Source organism: Benincasa hispida, chromosome 3, assembly GCF_009727055.1.
Source record: "Benincasa hispida cultivar B227 chromosome 3, ASM972705v1, whole genome shotgun sequence".
In the NCBI taxonomy this organism is placed as follows: domain Eukaryota; kingdom Viridiplantae; phylum Streptophyta; class Magnoliopsida; order Cucurbitales; family Cucurbitaceae; genus Benincasa; species Benincasa hispida.
Genome location: NC_052351.1, coordinates 62,285,988 through 62,311,189, shown reverse-complemented (window position 1 = coordinate 62,311,189; position 25,202 = coordinate 62,285,988). Strand labels below are relative to the sequence as shown.

Genomic DNA, 25,202 nt, shown 5'->3' with positions numbered 1-25,202 from the left:
GATCTCCCAAATCCCAATTTTTCAGAATTGAAAAACTTTATAGAGAATAGAAGATCGTATATTTAATTTTGAACAGAAAACATGCTTTAAACAAAATTAAATGGGTTTCAGAACCCCTTACCTTTGAAGAACTCAAATCTTCACATATCATTTTCCACAAACAATCACGAATTGTGAATGGTCAATTGAGCACCACCGTAAGGAAACCTTGATATTCTCTGAGATGAGAACCCAGGAGGAGTGGGCTATGGCTTTTTGGATTTAGTGAGGGAAGAAAAATTTTTGTGAGAGGAAAAGAGATCACAGGGAAATTCTACAGAGAGCACTATGCCTCTATATGTTCTTGCAGAAAGAAGAGGAATTGACCCATTCCCTTTCCCACTTCCACGATTAGGAGAGAAAAAAGGGGGAGGGAGTTAAAACTCCCTCCCTTAATTAATTTNCTTAATTAATTTAAAATAATTAAATATTAATTAATATATTTAATTAAATAAATAATTTAATATATATTAATATTATAACTACTTTATCATATAATATATATATTAAACTATGGGACTATTTGGCCCATTGAGATGAGATGGGATGAGATAGAAGGCGTACTAGATCAATTAACGATACAAGAGGAACGAAACGCAAGAGGACTCCCTTCCAATCTGAAATGATTGACATTGTACGCACAACAATTGACGTACAGGAAAGTAAAATGGAGAAACTTGTCCAATGACAGAGAAATATGAATTGGAGCTTAAGAGGTGTCAGGAGGTTATCAAACAGATCTACCAAGTTGAGGATTTAGAGGAGGATGATCAGTTAACCCTTATAGATCTGTTGGTGAATGATATTCAACGAACATACAATTTTCTAGTCATTCCACCACCATTAAGGAGAAGGTATTACATGCATTTGTTGGGCAAGACTAACTAATTACGTTCTCAGTGTTTGCAAGTTGCTTTGTTATTATTTTTTTGTAACTTTTCCTAGTCCCTTATTGCATAGGTATCATATATTTGTTGATTTTTTGTGACATGTACAAATGAACCGTAGCATGTGGCCCTTAGATATGATGATAATTTTTTTTAAGAAATTGTAAAATGGTCATATATAAGGCCATCAAATTATGTAAAATCTTTTGAGGGGAATGAATTTAATGAATTTCATATCCGGTCTAGATTTTTTTATCAGTGAAATGAATTTAATGAATTTCATATTCGGTCTAAATTAATACTATTTTGTAAAATCATTTGGCTTTCTTTAACGAGAAGTTTGGAATGAATAATACAAAATTGAATTGTATGCCATATCTTGAGATTGGAATGAATAAAAAAAATGCAATCAATATCTTATTCCAAATAGGATGGATACAATAATTAAATTATAAGATTAAAAAAAATAGTGTTTATATAGGTAAATTATTTTAGAGTACAAAATACTGAACTAGATAACACTGATATATAAACTCTGCACACCCAAGCACAGACATATGAACTCAGACAAAACAATTCTACACACCCAAACACAGACATATGAACTCATACAACACAACTCTACACCCAAAATACAGATATCAAAACTCTCCAGACATCAGAACTCCTAAACATTAGAACTTTAGACATTCTATATCATCTCAGCGCCCTACAACCCCAATATGTTATATCAAATACAACATATAATCTATAGTTTTAATATTGTATCATGTACAATATAACATGTAGATTATTTTCTCACTCATGACATTTAATATAAATTACATTTATATTAAATTTAATAATATGAATCCAATCAAATAAACTTTATATTATAATGTATCAAATACATTATAACAGTTATATCATATATAATTAATTTAACTTAATTATATAATATATAATTAATTCCTTCAATAAATTTGAACAATTTAAATTTAATCCAAAAATTGATTCTCATTTAATCCCGTTGAGCTACCAAGGGGACCACATGGACCTGTAGATTGAAGCTTTAATAGTACATGGATAATTAATTAAACTCTTTAATTAAATTATTCACCATCCGTTAACCGATAGGTACTCCACTAAAGACCGTCAGCTGCATTCTTCACACTATAGATATATTTCTGTGTCTATTGGATATAACCAGTCAATAGTACAATGACCCTTCACAAATTGCTCGTAAGTACAGTTGTGCCAAAATTACTATTTTACCCCTATAGTTACATCTAACTCCTTAAGTATCATTGATCATTCTAATGAACAATAAATCATAGTCCAACTATGATCAACCCCTCGCAGGCCAGAAGAGGGTGTGGCGCCACATTGTTCAAGCCCTGGAATCAGCACTTAAGGGAGCAATTTATCTACTTGTCCCGACATTGAGAAAGTAGTGAATTTTGCAAATAAATTTTAATTTGGTTTTTAATTCAAAATTTCTAAATAAAACTTGACTTGGATTTGATTAAAAAAATTTAATTACAAATGACATTTTGATTTGACTTTATTGGGATAAAAAAAGAATCTCAATTTTGTTTTTAATTAGATTTTTCACGTAAAGATCCAATTGAAATTTGGAAATAAATTCCAATTTCAATTTTTCGTATTAAATTGATTTCTCTTTAGTTAGTTTTTTTTTTTTTTTTTTTTTAAAAAGCAATATTTCCAACTTTCATTTTAGTTTGATTTCAAGTTGGAGTTCTAAAAAATGGATTTCAATATCAATATAGTGTTCCACCCTTTAATTTGATTTAAATGAATTTTGAACCTTTCAATTTGGATGTTTTGAAAAATAATCTCAATTTGAATTTAAATTTGAATTTTTCATAAATGATACTTAACTTGTTTTAATTGAAAGTTTTCAAATAAATTTCAATTTCATTCAAATTTTAATTTTCTAAATAAAATTTTAAATTGCTTTCACCTTGCTTTACAAAATGAATTTTAGTTTTTTTTAAAGGGCTTACACTACTCATAAGGATTTAATTCATATTTTATTTCTAAAATGTGATTTAATCCACATGAGACATTTTTCTATAAATATCATGTTGATTCTATGATAAAGTTGAGGTCGTCAAATGTCTCAAATTTTTTAGATAAACATAACATGATAATAAATCAACGGATGCTTATTTACAAAATGCAACTCTACTTTACTTTTAAAAGTTAAAGCAAGATTTAGTGACACAATTTTCAAATTAATTTGTGACATCTAGATGTTAGTTAAATGTTCGTTTTCTAAATTGTATTTATAGAGTAAAACAAAGTTTGACAAGGATTTTTAAATAAAATTGATTATAAGCGATAGTTCTTTCTATGTTGAGGTATTTAAGTTAACTATGAGGGAACACCTCTATCTATGAACTATTTAAATAACTATTTTATTCAATTTCATTAACAATGTTTTTAAATAAATATTTTGTAAGAAAATTAATATTTTTTTCACCTCAAGACCATTTTTTTTATAAAATAAATTGGATAATAAAATTAAATGTTTTCAAACGGGTGTTTGTAGGATGTTAATTATTATAAAAATTTTGGATGAAATAAACTTTATTTAAAAAACAAAATGGTTATCAAATGAGGTCGGAGTAATAAAGTTTGTCAATTCGGATGTCTTGACTTTGAATCTCAGATCCAACCATATATTTTACTTTTGTTTATTTTCTATTTTAATGAGGTTTTTCACTTTTTTGTATAATTTTGAATAAAGAATAATATTCCAAATAGTTTCTCATTTTAAACCTCATTTTTCATTTTAACATGAATATTTGAAAGTTATCTTGAATCCATTTTAAAACTCAAAGTTAAAATGGTTAAAAAATATAAATAAAATTAGTATTAATTGTTTTCATGAATTATTTTCATATTCTCCTTTTTTTTTTCTTTTGCGAAACTACTTTCTTTTATTTTGTTGATATATTTATTTTTGTTATTTGTTTTTATCAAAATGATTTTTTAAAAAAATAAAAAACTAAGGTATAATTATGTAACTATATATATTAGATGGAAAATATAAAATAATTCGATTTTATTTTTATAAAAAATATCAATTTTAGTGATCATCATAACTTAATTTGATTTTTCTTTTAAAGAAACGCACACATATTTATCAAACATAAGTTTTGTTTCAATTTTTTTAAAAAAATAGATAAAAAAAAAAAACAATTACCAAACATGGTTTTTTTTATTTACTGTTTTTTAAAATTGAAAACCCAAAATCCAAAACAAAAACAAATTGTTAACAATCAAGAATTTAACTATTCAAACCTTATCCAAATATATTCAAGTTCTATATTATCAATTTTTTTTAGATGTGTTTTCTCTAAAGTGAAGTGACAAATGAGCCCAACAATTTGGAATGTCTTCACATATTTACTTTTTCTTACTGATGATTTCGATTCTTTTTCTTTTATTTTTCATTTTTCTTCTCATTTCTTCACATATTGATTTCTTCACTTCTACTTTTTACTTTTTACTTTTTGCAAGATAAGTATAATGTGCTTGCTTATAATTTTGCTTCTTCCTTTTTGACTCGGATTATATTTTCTTGTGGCAATGACTTTTTATCCTTGTAAATAACTCAAATGGAAGGCTTTTGATGTTATCACCAACTAGTCCAACAGTAGTATTCATGAATTACTAACCCTTAGATTATTTAGGGGATGTTTGGGCCAAGAAATTTGATTATTTAGTGTTAGGTTATTATAGTTGGATTATGATAGTCTGTGTTTGAAGTGTAGATTATTTTAGTTTGAGTTATAATAGTATGTGTTTAAAGTGTAAACTATTCTAGTTTAAGAATGAAATAGTAAGTACTGTAGTAAAAAATAAAAAAATGATGAATGTAAAGTAGTAGAAATTGTAGCAGATGAAATTTTTGAAATAGTGTTGACTATAACTAATTGGGGACTATAAAATAGTATTTACTGTAGCAAGAAGTGGTTATTATAGTCTTAGGATAGTCATGGCCTCAAACGCCCCCTTAATTTCTCTGTAATTGATTAGTATTGTTACAAACACTAGAGATAGAGAAGTTGTCAACTTTAGTACGATTCAACTAGTTTAAATATATACAATGACTACAAGGTTAGCAATTCAAATAAGTGTATTAATTTACACCCTCATTCAAATCTCGTAAAAAGATATAATGTGAGACTTATAATTGTTTCAACTAAAGTTCTAAATGGTCGAAGTGAATCAAATTAGACCCTAGGATTATTTTTGAAAACCGTGAATGCATCAATTCTTACACGTGCATACTTTTTAAATGTTGGATTAACAAAGACGAATACAATTGATGCACGTAGAATTTTAAAAGAAACTTTTAACCGAGAGTCCAAATTGATTCACTCATGAAAATTAGTCTCGATATTCATCCAAACAAAATGTAATAAAAATAAATTGATACATACATGAAAGTTAAAAGTTAAATGATATATATATATAGTTTTATGTTTAGGAGTAGTTTTACGTTAAAATCGCTTTTCTCATGTTCAGAATCATTTCGAAACATGTTTTTAATCATTCAAATTTAATTTTATAATTTTAAATGCAATCTTCATATCATTAAAATCAATCTTGAATAATTTAAAACATATTTCATAATAATTTTAAAAACGATTGAAGTGATTTTAATCATTTTAGATTCAAATGATTTTAACTCTCAAGCCTTTTTTAAATTGATATTTTCCGAAAAAGTTATATGAATGTCATTCATGGTCTATTTCTGTCCCTTGATGGTCACAAAAGGCTATTTAGTGTAGATTCCACTTAATAATGACATTTTCCTATTCTATTTCGAGCAAATTACATTTTCCGAAATAAAGAAAAAGAATTCAAAGAAAAATTGTAAACATGTTGACTCCCCAAGAGGCTTCCTTGCCAGCGCCAACTGCCTTCATTTTTCTTCTTCTCTTCTTCTCCTCTTCTCTTTCTCTGTTTTCTCCCTCCGTATGTCTCTGATTCTGCCTTTTCGTCTTCTCTGAGAACCTCGGGCCGCCCTTTGATCCACCGGAGATGGGACTTGCATGGAGGCAGCTCCAGGTTATGCTCCGCAAGAACTGGCTTCTCAAAATTCGCCACCCGTTCATCACTTCCGCAGAGGTTATCCTCTCTATTCATCTTTTTACTTTCGCCGTCGCTTTATAGGGTTTTCTTGTTTACCGTGGTTCTCATTCATGTATCAAGCGCTGTATTGTCAAATTCCTGGGGAATTTGTTGTTTGTTGTTGTTATTGAGTGTACAAGGATATGCGATATTAGTAGAACTGTGACTTACTGTCATTCTTCTCTACGCGGTGGAAGTTCTCTTGGTCTTCTGTACTGTTATCGATCGTTCTGTTTCTGTTTCCGTTCTGGAATGGACGATTGAATGACTAATATGTTGTTTCTGTTTCTGGCAGATTTTACTTCCGACTGTGGTGATGTTGTTACTCATAGCTGTAAGGACGCAAGTTGATAACACAGTCCATCCTCCGCAACCGTGAGTTCCAAAAAACTGCTTCTCTTTGGCTTATGACTTATGAGTGGTCCGTTAATTTATTGTATTTGTTTTGTTCGCTTGAGTTTTGTATCGTAGTATATGCTCATGGATCGTGTTTTTTATTTTTATTTTTTTAGTTTTTAAAATTATTATTTATTTCTTTTTGCTGGATTTCATGCTTCTCTTTCAAAATATTTTAACGGCTATCCTCAGTGTGTAAATAATCGTAGATGTCAAGGTCTTTCTGCATAGCTTTGGTAGTTTTGAGGATGCTCTCTTATAATGTAATCCTCTTAAGGTGATAATTTTTAGAAAAATACTTAGTGCATCGTTGCACCTTTCTTTGTGCATCCCGTCAAATTGGCCACAAATTATAATTGCTTTTTCTTTTGAAATATTTTAATTCTTTTTTTCGTGTGTGTGATGGAGTGGGATAAATAAAGAAGATGCATCCAAATATTGCTCTAATTTGTATATGTATGTATATGTATATGTATATATATATATTCCTTTTGGTGTCAGGCATATAGAGAAAGGAATGTTTGTAGAAGTTGGCAAAGGTATATCCCCGAGTTTCCAAGAAGTTCTGGAGTCACTGAAGAAACATGGAGAATATTTGGCTTTTGCACCAGATACAGTCGAGACAAAGACCATGCTACATTTGATGTCAATAAAATTTCCTCTTTTAAAGGTACATGTCTGTGCCTACCTTGTAATCTAATTCAATTCATATAAAGATGAATTGGAGTAGGACTCAAGCTGCATCCTGGTGGTTTTTTGTTTTTTGTTTGACCATCAAGTAAATATTTTTATGGCTGTGTCCTCAATATATAGTTAAAGGAATACACCAAATATTGTCGTGAAACATATATATCATAGACCCTTTCTGAAACACAATTAAAGTTACGCGATTCACTCTTTCATTTTCCAAGTGAAAGATAACAAACTAATTGATCTTGTTTTCTTGGTAGTTTGAATCAGATCTAAAAGTTTATTTGTTGACTAACAACCTCTATTCCCTTGTGGCATGCTACAATGTTTTCTTCATTACAGTCTTCTTAATCACCCCCCACCATTTGGGAGTTTTGAATGTTTTTCTTAGCGTTCCTTTCCTTATTTATTTTGTAATTAATTCCAATTGAGGTTGCATTTTGTCCATTCATAATGGGGGAATGTAATTTTTGTATTGAAAATTTCAACATATCAATGTAAAAATCTCCATGTATTAGAAAGATCATTGCCCATAACAGGTCAACCCCCTTTCTCAAATTCTTTCCGGAAAGGAATCATTATCTTAGAAAATATAGGTTGTAAAATGGATTGGTGTGATACCTTGGTTTGAGTAGCTGACATTTTTTTTTTTGGGATAAAAACAATTTCATTCATAAATCATGAATGAAATAGTCAAATGTATATACAAAAGAGCCCTATGAAAGGGAGTAGAATAGTTGGTTCCAATTTGCGACAAGATAATTTAAGCTTTGATTTTGTTAGGTATCTACCCCTGTGCTCATTAAAACCCAACACAACAACCATAGAAATAACCAACAATACAGAGCAACAATCTCTGCTACAAAGTCTATTAATATAAGAGAATAATCAAAAGCTTACACTGAAACAAAGAGCACAAAAAATGGAAAAAAAAGGACAATAATAAGAGTAAGAGAATCCTGAACTAGCCAATTCGAGAGGGCTAGAAATCTCTCCTTCAAAAGTTGTTGTAGCTTTTCCCAAAATGATCCATGCCTCCCCCCAACCTCCCTCCTTGCTGTTCATAGACCAGTGGTCCCCCCTTGTATCACCTCTTTCCTCACAGTTATTTCCTCCTCCCACAATCTTTGGTGTAATTCCTCTTCTACCCTTCCTCTTATAGGTGTGTATGATTGGAGGCTTAACAATACGCCCTCCTCGAAATTCACCTTTTCCCTAAGGTGGAGTTGAGGAAACTGTTCCTTGTTGCTTCACTCTCCGACAATCCTTTCCATTTCACTAACAATTCATTTGCAGTCAATTCCCTGTTCCAACGTATTCCCAGAATGAATTCAGGAACTACCTACTGCTCCCACTCTTCACTTAATGCTGGAGGATATTTTTGCACTTTGATCTGCTCACCCAATTTCTTCTTTAACTGAGATATATGGAACACATTGTGCATATTTGCCTCTGGTGGTAATTCTAGCTTGTATGCCACCTATTCAATTTGCTCCAACACACGGTAAGGACCATAGAATTTTGGGGCTAATTTTTCACATCCTTTCCTTGCTAATGAGTGTTGCTGACAGGGTCGGAGTTTCAAAAACACTTAATCTCCCACTTCAAATTGTAATTTTCTCCTATTCAAATCAGCTTGCTTCTTCATTCGGTTCCTTGCCACCATCAAGTGTTCTTTCAAGGCATTCAAAGCCGTATCCCTTGCCATTCGTTATTGCTGCACCAAATCATTTGAAGTTTTCTTCTCCCTGTATGATACTAATGGTGGGGGTTTTCCCCTAAACACTGCCTGATATGGAGTGGATTTAATTGAAAAATGGAAGGTGGTGTTGTACCAAAGTTCAGCCCAAGGAATCCACTTACTCCATTTCGATGGTTGCTCATTACAAAAACACCTCAAATAAGTCTTTAAACATCGGTTCACTCTTTTAGTCTGGCCATCCATTTGAGGATGAAATGTTGTGCTCCTCTTCAATACCGTCCCCATCATGGAAAATAGTTCTTCCAAAAATGGCTAAGGAAAATCTTATCTCGATCTGTCACTATTGATTTTGGAATCTGACTTTCTTCTTTACTAATAAAACCGAGCTCGAGTAGGGTCTGCGACTTGGCCTTATAATTCTCGCGTTTAGCATTTCATCTACGAGTTTCTTGATCTCCTCCTTCTGGTGGTGCCCGTATTTATAAGGTCTTACGTTAATTGGGAGCTGTCCTTTCTGTGTGATGATCTGATGATCGATCTCCCTCTTTGGTGGAAGATCTGTTTCCGAATATATCTTTGCTTTCCTCAAGTAAAGATTGAATCATCACTGGCAGCGTCTCTTCCTCACGATCCCTGTCTTCTTCAATCACTTCTCGATTATCTGTTATCTCTGCATTCTGGAACTCAATCAAGATTCCTTGATCTTTTTTATCCCAAACTGTAGCTAAAGCCTTCGACGATATTTCTGAATGGGTCAGAGAAGGGTCTTCTCTCAAGGTCACGATTCGGTTTTCCTCAGTAAAACTCATTGTCAACGATGGCTAGTGAACCCCCATAAATCCCGTGGTACAGAGCCACTGCATTCCCTACACCACATCCATCTTTCCCAGGTCTATCGGAAGGAAATCAGCTGTGATAACCAATCCTTGAAGTTTTAGTATGACTGATTTACAGACCTCCTTACCTCGTATTGTGTCATCATTTCCTATCACTACCCCATACTTCCCTATGAGTGTTATGGCCAGCTTCATCTCATCGACTAATTTTTGGTGAGTGAAGTTATGAGTTGTCCCACAATCGATTAAGACGATCACTTCTTTTTCTCCCATGACCCCCTTCAGTTTCATCGTCCTCCGCTTTGAGAATCCCATCATCGATCGTAACGAGACCTCCACGTTTTCAATTACTTCAACTGAATTCAATTTAGGTCCTTCTTTGGCTTTTTCGCCCCCAGATTCGTTCCCTAGGTCGTCCTCATTCGTAATAAATAACATTATCTCCTGATTCTCCCTAACCTTGCAATGATGGCCGACCTAGTACTTTTCATTACAATGAAAGCATAGCCCCTTCTCCAATCATTCCCTATACTCACTATCGGACAGTCGTTTCACCGGAGGGTCTTTCTTCACGGCATTTCCCTTGACGGGAATGGTTACTTGCCTGGTCGCTCCCGTTTTTGTTCCCTTAGTTTTCAACATTCCAATATTAGCTCTGTAAACCCATGATTTCGAATTCTCTCCATTAAAAATCGGCATCTCCAGACGTTTGTATTTACTCTTGTCCGCACCTCCGATCCCTTGATTCTGAGTTGATTCCACTTCTTCCATTTTTCCTTTCAACTTGATTCGAGATCCGCCCGTCATGCTTGATTCTTTGTTCTTCTTGGTCGAACTACTCTCTCTAACATCTTTCGATAGCTTTTCCACATTCTTGCAAAGGCCCACGATCAGGTCCTTCATTCCTGCAATCTCCTTCTCGGTATGTTCTACCTGTTCCTCGATCTGCTTCTGTGCCATTTGCCTTGTTCGTCCTAAGATTTTAACGGTTTTGATACCAATTTGTCAGGTATCTACCCTCGTGCCCAGTAAAACCCAACAACACAACAACCACAGAAATAACCAGCAATACAGAGCAACAATCTCTGCCACAAAGTGTATTAATATTAGAGAATAATCAAAAGCTTACACTGAAACAAAGAGCGCAAAAAATGGAAGAAAAGAAGGACAATAATAAGAGCAAGAGAATCCTAAACTAGCCAATTCGAGAGGGCTAGAAATCTCTCCTACAAAAGCTGTTATAGCTTTTCCCAAAATGATCCATGTCTCCCCCCAGCCTCCCTCCTTTATGTTGATAGCCCAGCTTAGTGGTCCCCCTTGTATCACCTCTTTCCTCACGGTTATTTCCTCCTTCCACAATCTTTGGTGTAATTCCTCTTCTACCCTTCCTCTAATAGGTGTGTATGATTGGAGGCTTAACAGATTTTTAAGGGGTTGTATATTTTTACACTAAAAAAGAGGATTAGAAGTAGATGAATCTAGGTTGTCTTTGGAGGGTCATCTAGCTAGCAGCCAATCCATGGTATTAAGGCAAAGAGTGATTGATACCCCACGATATGAATTTAATCCTTTTTCGGCAGTGAAGCTTCCAAAGCATTTTGTAAATGACATTTCGGTGGAGGGGTTACTAGTAGATAAATGAGACAGCTAAGAGAGCTCAACCCTGATGGATCAATTTCTGGACTAAAAGTGCGCCTTACTGCAAAAGGCTATGCATAGATGTATAAAATTGTTTATTCTGATATGTGTTCTCCGGTTTCTAAATTAATTTCAGTTAAGTTATTCATTTTCATGACAACTTCTCAAGGTTAGCCTTTGCATTAGCTTGCCATTAAAAATGCTTTTCTCCATAGTGATCTTTGAAGGAGCTGAAGCTAGTGGAAGTATGATAGGAAATATTGTAGTTAAACTTGGCTGAAGGAAGCCATTTTACCCACTATTTCATGGTAGACATTGTCAGCAACATAAGTAACTTTCAATTCCCCAAATAGAGACTTTAGTTTGCCCATTGGTGGGTGGTAAGTTGTACTCTGCTTAAATTGAGTGCCCATATGGCCATCGACGGTGATATTGGCAATTCAAGCTCTTTGACTAAGTCTTGCAATGAAATTATCGGATGCCTCACTCTGTTACACTATGTTATTTTCTGCTTTCCCGTTATTTTTATGAGGACTGTTTCTAGAAATTATCTCATTAACTGTGTATTCTTATTTTTTAGAAATAGAGCGTAGTTTTTGTTTTCCTTGGAGTATATGTTACAGTTCAGTGTTTATCTTTTGCTTAGTCATCTTTAGATTGTCAAATGTTTGTTTACGTTGGCCAGTATTACCCTGCCAGGCTTATTGGCTGTTCGTAGCTCTAGCCTAAGGTTTTTGGTTTGCTTGGTTCCTTATATCCCATAATTTGGGTTTGTGGTTTTCTGTCCCATTCCTCGTTCTTTGCTGCTTTTTCTTATATTTGTTGTTGATACTTCTTTGTAATTTTTTCATTTTATCAGTAGAATGTTTGTTTCTGTACAAAAAGGAGGTTGATAGTTTTGAAGTGGAATTTCCAACCTGGTGGAAGCATCTGTTTTCTTTTAGCTGCTGGTGAAAGTGCTCTGTTTGTTATTGGCGGGAAAATCAAAATTTTATTTTTAAGGATGGGCCAGTTCAATATGGCAATGAGTCCACCTGGGCCCATCATTGCTTATTTTCCAGATGCTAAATGTATACCACCTTGTGCTGGCAGGTAGTTACTAGAGTTTACAAAGATGAACAAGAGCTGGAAACCTACATTCGTTCTGATCTATATGGAAACTGCAATTTAGCTAAGTAAGTATTTAAATATTTATATATATTTGATAAGAGATTAAAGTTTTCAATATAAAAAAGAAAAGCACAAGAAGGAAAATGATGCAATTATGATTTCTTTTATAGACGAGACATCTTTTAAATCAAATTTACAGTTCTACTTAAAGTTATGCACTAAAATAGTAAAATTTCAAGCCATTGAACCCATGCCAACAAAATTAGAAATTAAAATTCCTGGCCCTTTAAATTCTCATAGCAACCGCAGTAGCTTAGTCAAGGAAGAGGTTGTCTAGAGAAGAACCTTAGCTGTTACAGTGGTACTTTTTAAGCATGGTTCACTGGACTTCAAGTCTAGTGGAGCTTGAATAGGTTAAATTAAAAGGTTTTAATGGTTTAGGCAGGTTGGTTGTCAATGTGGGTAATATCAAAAGCTTGCTGATACAGATCTAGTAAATTCATTCAAGAATGAATGTTTTATTTAATCATGATTAGTTAGCTTATGTCAAAGAATTTGGAAGCTTGATAGCAATTGGTGCATTACATCAAAATCCCTCCTCTCTTACTTTATCCAATGAGATTAGTAGTCCTCGGCTCATTTTTTGAACAACAATTATTTTTGTTTAGGATCCCCATTTCTATTCATAATCATAAAAAATGACGGTTCGACGGATCTTAAGAACTCATTTGACCAAGTGGGAGGTGGTGTTGAGGTTGGATCTTAGGAACTCATTTGACTAAGTGGGAGGTGGTGTTGAGGTTGATGGATAGGATGACACAGGCAACTTGAGATTATGGAATTCCTTCGTGATGTCTTCGTGGTTATGACATTTTCTTTTAGAGGTAATGCTTTGTGGTTTAGTCCTTTTTTTAAGAGACATATATTCACTAGACAAAAATAGGGGACAAACGACTTAGGGGCTGTTTGGGGCTCCTAAGTTCGGATTGTAATGTAATTTGAAACTCATGTTTGGATTGAATGTTTTGGGCCTAATTTATAATATTAAACTCATTCCGTTCCGACAGTTTTTAACCCAACCCTCTTTCCTACCGTTTTCACGTTTCACGATCACATTTCCGTTCCGTCCTTGATTCCTTACACATTCCAACACCCCTCTAGTTCTAATAATCCTAATTACATTCCAACCTTCCAAACAACTCCTTGGGGCAGGGGGAAGGGAGAACCTTCTCTCAAGGATCTAATTACAAAAACAATTTAACCAATGGTTGTGAATCAATGCAATTGGATAGTTACAAAAGAATTGATTATAACTACGAGCCCACCTGAGGCAATAAGCTGAAAGTTTCCGCAAATAGAAATAAAATCAGAAAACTATCTTCAGATAACCTTAGTCTCTTTTCATTATATCAATAAAAAGTTTTTGTTTCCGTTTCAAAAAAAAAAAAAAAACCTTTTGTTTCTTTCAAGCCAACACACCCAAAGAAATGCCCGGATAGCATAGCCGCAAAGGACTCTAGCTTTATGTTTCAAACTCCAACCATAAAACGAAAAACAGCTGGTAACCCTTTGAAAACCTGAAGCATCATAAATTAAAAAAATGCTCTCTCCTCTCTTCTCTCTCCCCTCTCCTATTTCCTCCCTCTGGCACCCTATTCCGACCTAACTCCCCGCCCTCCCTCCATCTCCGGCACCCTTTTCCGACCTAACTCCCCGCCGTCCCCCCATCTCCGACCAACTTTGCCTATTCCCACCAACCTCAACCCTCACCTACAACCCTCGGCTAATCTATCTCTCATGGCCTGTCCATTTACCCTCTCCTCCAAGCCTAACTTAGCTGTCGAAGTTATCAACTGTAAGATTAAGGACAGCCACTTCTGTGCCCTCATCCAAGCTGGTTCAGTAATCATAGAAGATGTGGAAGCCAAAAAGCAAATTTCCTTGTCAAAATCACAACCACTTTGGTTTGTGAAGAACATCTCTTTCGAAACTTCCAACATCTAGCTTCTTTGTCAAAAGCGGGCAAGACGCTTTTGGCGTAACCAAGATTTCTAAAATCAGAAGCTACTCAAACTGGTATTAAGATGTGCAGTGTGGCCTATAGTTGGAGGACGATTTTTCATTCACATTCCATCAAGAACTCTTAATTCAGGTTGGTATTCCTTCCTTACCTTGCTAAATGATGCTTTATCCCTCTCTGAAGTTGAATAGATAGAAAAGAACCCTCACTCAGCCCCAAGCTCCTATGCTGACATAGTAAGGGGAAGATCGATTAAGTTTGTTTTTCTAGAAAAACCGAGTCCCCTGCACCCTCAGAACATAAAAAAACAGAGCAAATCAATCTTTTGGGTCCAAAAACATCAGGATATCCTCAAAGAAGACTTCAGCAAACTGTAGGTAGTCAGCCGTTTTTGTGAATTCAATGATTGGAAGGAAGTTTCGGAGGTACTAAGACAGTGGTCTAAGTCTAAAATTCTCATCAATCCCCTTTTAGCAGAATCAGCCCTATTAAAGCTGGAAAAGGGGAATTTAGAAGACTTGATTGAACATCCAGGGGTGTGGCAAAGAATAGGACATCTTCACCTAAAGATTGAAAGGTGGAACACTAAATTACACAGCCGGCCAAGGGTAGTTAAAGGTTATGGAGGATGGATTTCAATTAAAAATCTACCATTAGAATTTTGGTGCAAGCAAATATTTGAAGCAATTGGTGCTTATTTTGGTGGATTAGAAGCAATTGCCATAGAAACTTTAAACCTGTTAAATGTGGCAGAAGCTAGAATTCAAGTTAAGGAAAATTTATGTGGATTTATACCAGCAACTCTAGAAATTCCAGATGAAAACAGGGGAAGCATCTTCCTTCATTTTGGTGATATTGAATTTTTAAACCCTCCAAAGAAGGCCAAGAGGTTTTTTAATAAAAAGAATCTCTCAAATCCGGTAGACAAGGCTAGATTTAATCAAGTATTGATAGATGAAGGATTATGTGATTCTAATGAGGGTAAGCAATGGTAGCAGTCAATCATTTGAATTTTTCCAGAAATCCCCTGTTTTCAAAGGGAATTTTGCCCCAAACAGTGATGAAGGAAGTTAAACAGTCGGAAAAGGAGACTTTTCAGATAGATAAGTTGAATCCGGTGACTTTTCAGATAGATGGAGGAGTAGTCAGCCCATCGGAAGCTATCATTGGTGAAGTTCAATCCAGATCTATCCCTAACCGGTTTAGTGTGAACAACAAGAAAGAGAAAGAAGTGGAGCCATTAAGAGGAGAGAAGGAGTATCATTTATTGAAGAGAGAAGGTGTAGTAAATCCAACTCATTTCAAAGGAAGTCCAACGGTTTCTACACTACCAATGGCCCCTTTAATTTCCTCACTCGAAATACCAACAACCCCCATTTCAAATATATCCTTTGAGGAAGTCCAACAGTCTATTTCATTAAAGCAAGGAGAATTTTTATTAATGGACAAACAAAAAACCCATCTGAAGGATGCAGCCACTCCGTGTGAGGAATTATTGGTTTCCAAGCTGGCAGTTGATCTTCCAGCCCATACAGAAGGCCAATCGACAAGTTTTGCCTTTCCTTTTCACACCTACGAATCATTGAAAAAAGATTCTTTAGGTGGCCTTTCCTCTCCCCATACCTTACCTGGAATTAATCCAAAAAATACAAGCAAGGTTTCCATCCTAAAACCTTTTCGAAAACACTTCATAAGAAAGAAAACTTCTTTCCAAAACGGCTGGACTGCCTTGTTGAATGCAGACATTTTAGAAAGCTATTGCATCAAGGTTCAATTACCTTCCGTCTCCTCTTCCAGGTCAGTATCTCACCCCTCCTTCAAAGATTTCAAAGTCCTAGACTCACAAGTAGCCTTTATTAGAGGCTTATCCGACCCTCCAACGGATTTTTCCAAAGGTTATGACTCAGATGAAGACTCCCTACTCAGCATTAGTAGTGAGGAGAATGGCAGCTTAGTCTATGACCTCCTCCAGGAAGAAGAATACCTTGATTATGAACAGCAACAAGACTTGCACTATTTGTTCCAACCTGAAGAAAACTTCAGCACAATTAGTTTCATCAATTCTTGCATCAAGCCCATTAAAAAAGAAGAAATTCCAAGTAACCTGATTAAATTGGTAGAGGATAGCGGATTGATTTTGGGTTAATTATAAGAACTCAATATGAAAATCATTTCATGGAATACTAGAGGTTTGAATGATGCTTCCAAAAGATTGGCAGTAAGAAGAAATATCAGAAAAGTAAATCCGGACTTGGTCATGATCCAAGAAACCAAGAAAAAGTCTTTTGACAGCAGATTCATAAAAGAAATTTGGAGTTCTAAAGATATAGGGTGGGAATATGTGGAAGCACAAGGTCATTTAGGAGGCTTGTTAATCATGTGGGATGAAAGTAAGATCACTGTGACAGAGATTCTTAAGGGAGGCTACTCTTTATCAATTAAATGCATCTCATTATGCAAGAAGACAGCTTGGGTCACAAATGTTTATGGTCCTACGGATTACAAAGAAAGAAAGCACATTTGGTCGGAATTATATTCACTTTCAAGGTATTGTTGTGAGTCTTGGTGCATTGGAGGAGATTTCAACATCACTAGAAAGATTCAAGAAAGAAATCCAACCGGGAGACTAACAAAAGGGATGAAGAAGTTTAATAAATTTATTGATTCAGCAAAATTACTGGAAATCCCCCTTGGAAATGGCCAATTTACTTGATCAAGAGATGGTCCTCCAGCTTCTTCTTCACTTCTTGATAGATTTCTGGTATCAAACACTTGGGATGATATCTTTGCAAATACTAGAGTTGTAAGAATGGCAAGAACATGTTCAGATCACTTTCCAATCCTTCTTGAAGCTGGTTCCTTTGAATGGGGGCCATCTCCTTTCAGATTTTATAACAGCTAGTTATCCATAGTAGAAAGTTGTAAAATTGTTAAAGACACGTTAACAGCGGATGTTCAGCAATTGCTGGATTTGTCATATCTATGAAGTTAAGAAAAGTAAAAACAGCCCTTAAAGCTTGGCATGTAGAATTTGAGAAAGCAAGAAAATCAAATGAGAAAATGCTATTAAGAAAATTAGAGGAAATTGATCAACAAGTAGAAGCTTATGGCTTAACAGGTTTAAACAGGAGTTTGAGAAATGTGTTGACGGCTGAACTTTTTCCCCATTATAGAATAGATGAAAGAAATCTAAGACAAAAAAGCAAGCTTAGTTAAGTTTAGGGGATGAAAATACAAAATTCTTTCATAGATTTCTGGATGCAAAAAAAAGAAGGAATTTGATTTCTGAGCTCATCAATGATCAAGGAGTACCAATCAATTCTTTCAAAGAGATTGAAGACCTCATCTTAGATTTCTACTCCACTTTATATACCAAATTTCCAGGCCAAAGAACAGTGCCTCTCAACCTGAAATGGTCCAAAGTTTCCACTGCCGATAATGCAAAGTTGACAACAAGGTTCTCTTTAGTAGAGATCAAATCTGCCTTAAATCTATTAGGTAAAAACAAGGACCCTGGTCTGGATGGTTTTACAGCTGAATTCCTTCTCAAATTTTGGGATTTCTTCAAGGATAAATACCTAGAACTTTTTGAAGACTTCTACAATAATGGAAAGTTAAATTCATGCATAAAATAAAACTTCATCAGCCTTATTCAGAAGAAAAAGGATGCTACTCGGGTATGTGATTTCAGGCCAATAAGCCTAACAACTTTGTCTTACAAATTAGTAGCTAAAGTGTTAGCGGAAAGACTGAAAAAAGTAATGCCAAGTATAATAGAGGCTTCTCAAAGTGCTTTTATCGAAGGAAGACAAATTTTAGACCCCATTCTTATTGCAAATGAAGTGGTTGAAGACTACCGTTCCAAGGGAAAAAAGGATGGATTCTAAAAATTGATTTAGAAAAGGCCTTCGATAGGGTGGATTGGGAGTTTCTTGAAAAAATTCTGGTTGAGAAGAACTTTGACTCAAGATGGATTATGTGGATGATGGGCTGTATTTCTAATACAAAATTCTCAATCTTCATAAATAGAAGACCTCGTGGCAGAATTCAAGCTTCAAGAGGATTAAGGCAAGGTGACCCTCTTTCTCCTTTCTTATTCCTACTAGTCAGCCCAGTTTCAAGAAAAAGGCAAACTCAACAACCTAAAGAAAATACTTGAATTATTTGAGTGGTGTTTGGGGCTGAAGGTAAATTAGGAAAAATCAGCTTTATGTGGCATCAATATAGACCATCTCAAGTTACAATCAGAAGTAGCCCTCTTAAATTGCAAGGCTGTCCATCTCCCATTTATGTACCTCGGCCTTCCTCTAGGGGGATATCTTAAACAACTAGCTTTTTGGCAACCAATGATCGACAAAGTACAAAGCAAACTGGACAAATAGAAGAGATACAACCTCTCAAGAGGAGGTCGTGCCACCCTTTGTAAGTCAGTTCTTTCTCATATACCAAATTACTATATGTCACTTTTTCAGATGCCAGAAAAGGTGATTCAATCTCTAGAAAGAACATTGAGGAATTTTTTTGGGAAGGACATTCCGGAAGCAAAATAAATCATCTGGTTAAATGGAGCATAGCTTCACGGTCCCAAGAAGATGGTGGACTCGGCATTGGGGGCTTGAAACTCAAAAATCAGGGCCTTTTAGCAAAATGGGGGTGGAGGTTTTTCTTTGAGGTCAACTCACTTTGGAGAAAAGTTATTATAAGCATTCATGGAAGAAGTAAGTTTGGTTGGCATACCAATGGTAAATTTTCCAGCAGCCTTAGAAGCCCATGGATTAATATTTCAAGATTTTGATTAAAAGTGGATTCCTTGGCAGCCTTTAAGGTTGGTAATGGTGAAAGAATAAGCTTTTGGAGAGATCCTTGGTTGGATTTGGTTCCTCTAAAAATCTCATTCCCTAATCTTTTCGCTATCTCCACCAAACCCGAAGGTTTATTACAAGATTATTGGGATGAGATTTCAACATCTTGGACTTTTCACTTTAGAAGACTGTTAAAGGATGAAGAGGCAGAAAACTTCCAGATTTTGTCTGGAAAACTCAATCACTGTAAACTTAATTCAATTTTAGATAAAAGACGGTGGTCTTTAGAACCAAATGGGGTTTCCTCAGTCAAGTCTCTTGTAAAGCATCTATCTTTCTCCTCTCCAATTGGTCAGTCACTAGAATCAGCATTATGGAAGTCTAAGAGCCCTAGAAGGGTAAATATTCTGATTTGGATCATGTTGAATGGCTCTCTTAATAGTGCAGACATCCTCCAAAGGAAGTTACCTACACACTATATTTCTCCACAGGGTTACACTCTTTGTTGGGTAAACTCAGAATCTCTCTTGCATTTGTTCTTTCAGTGTGTTTTTGCAGAATTTTGTTGGACATCCCTTTTCAAATGCTTTAATGTCAGTTGGGTTCTTATAATGACTTTAAGGCTAATGTGCTTCAACTCTTAATCGGGCCACGTCTGAAGAAGAAGCCTAAACTACTTTGGACCAACGCAGTTAAAGCTTTATTATCAGAAATGTGGTTTGAAAGAAATCAAAGAGTATTTCAAGATAAAGCCTCTTCTAGTTCGGCTAAGTTCGATATCGCCCACATCAATGCCTCCTCCTGGTGCTCGCTGTCCAAAGCTTTTCAAGACTTCTCTTTACAAGACATCAACCTCAATTGGAAAGCCTTTATTTTCCCGCTCTCTTGATTTTGTAACAGCATAGTAGTGGTTATTATTCTCAGTTTAACTTTCAGATAACCATTGGGCTGTATGCCTTGTCTTTTGCAAGGTCCCCTTCATTTTGTTCTTAGTTTTGGATTCTAGTTTTTCTTGGAGATGATGAGAATGCTAAGGAGGTGTCAACCTAGTTGAGATGTCCTAGTGCATTTGCTGATCCATCTTGTACTTTTTAGAGTGCTTGTTTGTAGTGCACTTTTTGTTTGTTTCCTTGTCACTTGTAACATCTTTCATTATCTTAATAAAGTGGATTATTTCTGGTTCAAAAAAAAAAAAAAAAACTCCAACCATAAAACACTTCAGAAAGCCCATCATCGATTCATGATGAAAGTTGTTTTTATGAAAGGAAAAGAAAAACAAAGAAAGCCAATCATCGATCTGATTGGGCATTTAGGCAGAAATTCCAAAAGTTTGAAACAGAAACACCAGCCCAAATCATTTCATTCTTTCAGCAAGTCTTTTTGTCTTGGTTTTCCTTTTTCTTATTATTTATGTTTGGTTCACTAAATCTGAAACTAAGAAAACCAACAACCATGTGATGAGGCCAAAATAGGAGACAGTAGACCAAAGGAACTTGGAGAAGTGAGAGACCATCCACCAACTTTGACAGCTTTGAGAAAAGGCCACTCCTATTAAGTAAGAGAAATAACATTGAGTTGCCCATAGAATTTAAAGTAGAGGTCAGAAAGCTTTGACAAGAGTTGCTGAAAATTTTCAATCTTCCACTTGGGGTACTTTATTACGCACGGAAGCTTCTCCTTTTGAATTCAGTCCAATTCTTCATATAGATGAGCTATCCATTCTTGAAAACAAAACTTCAATAGATGTTGTCGAAATGCAGGAGAGAAAAACTCCAATTAGTTAATGCAGCCGAAAGAACTTCTTGGAATGCCTTGAAAATAGAGAATTCTTCCACCCAAAAAAAAAAAAAAAAAAAATGGTGTTGAAAGAGTTCCTTGAAAAGAGACAGAAACCCAACAGCCTTAATTAATATTGCAGCCGAAACAAATACTCCAACAATTCCAGTAACATTCAATCTACATATCGAGGAGACCATTTGCCTTTCCACAACCCTCCGCAAAGGACCATGAAATTTGGAGACTTTACACCTAACCAAAGGAGAATGGTGATTGGAGACTTTACAGAGTTGTAAACTGCAGAATTCAATCAGAGAAGAAATTTGGAAGGGATTTGAGATGAAGAAAGTGGAGTGAACCTTGCTTGAGCTGCGTTTCTAGACTCCCTTACGGCTGCAGCTCAACAAACCATTAAGCTCTTCCCCATAATTCCCAGTTAGACTTTTCTCAACCTTTTTTTTCCCATCAAATTAAAATCAAGCTCTTCACTACTAACACTTGCCATCGAGTCATCATTCAAGACATCTTGTTTAGGAGAACTAATAGAGCTCAACTGTTGCATATCCCAGACTTGGGAATATAGTTGACCTCCAGTGAAGGGTGAACTGGCTTTAGAGAGTTTTTTTTGCAATTCCGGTAATAAAGCTTGAGTAACAGCTTCTTCCAAACAGTCATGATTGAACTTGTCTTGTTTATAAAAAATAGAACTTCTTTTTCCTAGAATATTATTTATGTTTGGTTCAGCTTGGACTTTATTTGTACTAAGGTCTTTACTTAAAATGTGTTCCCTTGTTGGAGATATTTCCCATGCATAAGTCTGTAATAAGCATTTTTCAATGTCAAGCTAAAATGATGATGGAAATGAAATTCCCGTTAATATCTATATAAAACTGCCTTTTAAGGGCTGCATACTTGGTGACATATGATTGTTATATTAGCGTTTACAATAATCAAATCATTTCATTCTTTATTCAGGAACATGAACTGTTCAAATCCCAAAATTAAAGGAGCCGTGGTATTCCATGAGCAAGGTCCAAAGTTATTTGATTATAGCATTCGTCTGAATCATACTTGGGCTTTCTCAGGATTTCCTAATGTTAGATCCATCATGGACATGAATGGTCCGTATCTCAATGACTTGGAACTGGGTGTAACTAATATACCAACAATGCAATATAGCTTCAGTGGATTTTTAACTGTATGTTTCCATGGATCCCTCTGTACTTTTTCATTTCTCAGTTATGCTGCTTACTACATTGATAAGGACAATATCCTGTCGAATTTGGTGTGTGGCCTTCTTAACTATTTGGATGGATTACCTTTTCTTAAGAAATTGATTTTGATTATGATATGTACAAGGACAAGTTGCAAGCAATCCTACTAAAAGAAGACAATGTTACAATATTTATTTCCGGTCTCCAACAACTGAGATCAGGAGAATATTCTGTTATCTGTTAGATTGTTCAGCTAAATTGAAGCCTTGGCTTCTGATCTATCTTAACAATTCTATTTCTTTCCTTTTGTTCCAAAAGAAAATTCTTTTCCTTTCCTCAAGAAAGTGTGGCCGTGATTGCATCAGTCGGGAGCTTTCCTTTTTTAGCTTATCTCCTCAAAAATAGTAATATTGCCACTCAATTTTATGTGTTATTTTCTCAGGACTCAGTTATATTTAGAATTTGATAGATATTTCCTAGCATATTATCCTTTGTGATTAAGGAAAATTTTGTTTAGTTATGTTGTTTGTGTTGATGTTTTTTGGTACTAAAAGTAGATAGATGATGTTGAAACTTGCAACCATACTATGTCATTTATCATCATTGCCCAATTTTTTGCAAGAAGAATCAGACCTTGATCGGACTTAGTACTTGGTAGTGCAAGACCTGCATTATGCCCACTTCCAATAGACATGATTAGAACGTGATCTGAACTTCGTTTAGCCATGTGTCAGTCAAGGATATCCATAGTCTCTTTTCATTAATTCAATAAAAGTCGTGTTTCTTGTTTTAGATAAACTCTGAATTTGTTTTGGCTTTCCACCACCCCAGAGCCTGCCTCCTTCTAAGTCAGTACTGCAGTGGGAGCCTGATTATTATTATTTTTGGTAAGAAACAATTTCATTGATTGAATGAAATATCCAAAGAAATACAAAAGGATCCCATTTACAAGGTACTACAAAAGATTTCTCCAATTTGCAACAAGGAATTTAAATTTGCACTTGTATGGGTTGTAAATTTTACACCAAAAAAGAGCATGGAAAACAGCTAACTCAAGATATTCTTAAAAAATTATGTTGTTTCTCTCCTCCCATATCTTTCCTAAAATAAACCCTTATCATGCTTGACCATAATTGAGCCTTGTGGTAGCTTTGAAAGGGTTATTTGTGAGCAACATGTTGAATCAAGAGAGGCCAAAGAGGGGGGTGGGGGGGAGCAACATACCAACCAAAAGCGGAAAATAGGGCAGTCCAAATCTTGGGAACAAAAGGACAACGGGAAAAAAAAAAAAAAACAATCTTGTGATTCTGCAGTGTTCTTGCAAAGGCAGCACAATGATGGAGAAATGTAGAGCCAAGGACATCTTTTCAAGCCTGTCCACCATGTCAAGGCAAGAGTGTGAAATTTCCCAAAGAAGGAATTTAATCCTTTTAGGACGAGGGAACTTCCATGTTTGGTTGTATGACTTTCTGAATGAAGAAATGGTTCCCAAAAGTGAGTTGAGAGATAGAGGGATTATATGGAGAAGAGGCCATTTGTTTCAAGCTTCCAAAGCCATTTGTCAACCCTCTTAGTGAGTTCAATACTAGGGATGATGCTAGTGAGAGGAGTCCATTTGGAGATCTCATCATCTTTAAGATTCTGATAGGAATCTAATTTTGAATGTTACAATCTCCTGATAACAACAAATCAAAAGGCATTGAAATTTCTATTGGAACAGAGAACCATACAACCACAGCATCAGAAGTGGGTTGCAAAGTTGCTTAGGTATGATTTTGAAATGATTTACTGGTTGGAACAAGAAAATGGAGCAGCAGATGCGTTGTCACGGGTAGAATCCAATGTCCATCTCGCAAACTTAACTGCCCCTACATTGATAGACATAGCAGTCATCCAAAGGGAGGTGGAACAAGATGACAGATTACAGAGTATCAAAGCCAAAGTACTACAGAAAGAAGGGGGAGTTAGGATTTCTCTTTACATCAGGGAGTGCAAAAATACAGAGGGAGGTTAGTTCTATCCAATACATCCACTTTTTTTTTTGAAAAGGAAACAAGTCTCTTTATTCATTAAGAAAATGAAGTGAGACTAATGCTTAAATTACAAGGAAATCAAAAGGATCAGCAGGTGCACCCGGGCATCTCAACTAGGTTGACACCCCCTTAGCACCCATCATCACATCCGAACACTAGAAAGTCCTCTAAATTAAAGCAATACAAAGGGATACAATTCTAAAAGCGAGAAAGAAAAAACCGGCTGGAAAAATAAGGGAGAAAAAGAAAAAACACAGCAATGAGAACTAAAATTTCTAAGAAGTTTGATCTTCAGAATGCCGGAGAAAGAAATGAATGCCAATTTAGACTAATTTCCTGACTAGAGAATGCTGCGAAGGAGCTTGAGAGGGAGCACCAAAGAGAGGCTTTCAGCTTGGCTACTTCATATCTTGAGAACCATGGAGTTTCCTTGTCTTGGAAGACTCTTTTACACACGTATCATGATTCTGTATTTGGTGGACATTCTGGTTTTTTGAGGACTTATGAACGATTATTAGGAGAGTTGTATTGGGAGGGAATGAAAAGGGATGTTAAAAAATACGTGGAGGAATGTATGGTCTGTCAAAGGAACAAGACTCTAGCTTTGTCTCCAGCAGGTTTATTGATGCCACTAACAATTCCTGATGTTGTCTGGGCTGATATCTCAATGGATTTTATAGAGGGGTTACCTAAGGCCAAGGGTCATGATGTAATCCTCGTGGTGGTCGACAGATTGAGTAAGTATGGTCATTTTCTGGCCTTAAAACATCCCTTGACTGCTGAAGTCGTAGCTAATGTATTTTGTAGGGAAGTAGTTAAGCTACATGGGATTCCGAAATCCATTGTTTCTGATCAAGACAAGGTGTTTGTGAGTCATTTTTGGCAGGAACTTTTCCGACTCTCGGGTACCA

The 25,202-nt window shown here is 35.3% G+C and overlaps 1 protein-coding gene across 2 annotated transcripts in view; it reads left to right on the top strand.

Moving 5' to 3' along the window:
• Window positions 1–5,800: 5,800 nt before the first annotated feature.
• Window positions 5,801–25,202, top strand: part of LOC120072970 (ABC transporter A family member 1) — an 87,793-nt gene continuing 68,391 nt past the window's right edge. Inside the window, exons 1-5 of one of the 2 annotated variants that reach the window (XM_039025515.1) lie at window positions 5,801–6,071; window positions 6,370–6,449; window positions 6,972–7,140; window positions 12,429–12,511; window positions 22,020–22,242. In XM_039025515.1, coding sequence (XP_038881443.1) covers window positions 5,985–6,071; window positions 6,370–6,449; window positions 6,972–7,140; window positions 12,429–12,511; window positions 22,020–22,242 — 642 coding nt within the window. In that variant the 5' untranslated portion in view covers window positions 5,801–5,984. The remainder of the gene's footprint in view (window positions 6,072–6,369; window positions 6,450–6,971; window positions 7,141–12,428; window positions 12,512–22,019; window positions 22,243–25,202) is intronic. The other variant, XM_039025516.1, reaches the window with a different exon arrangement.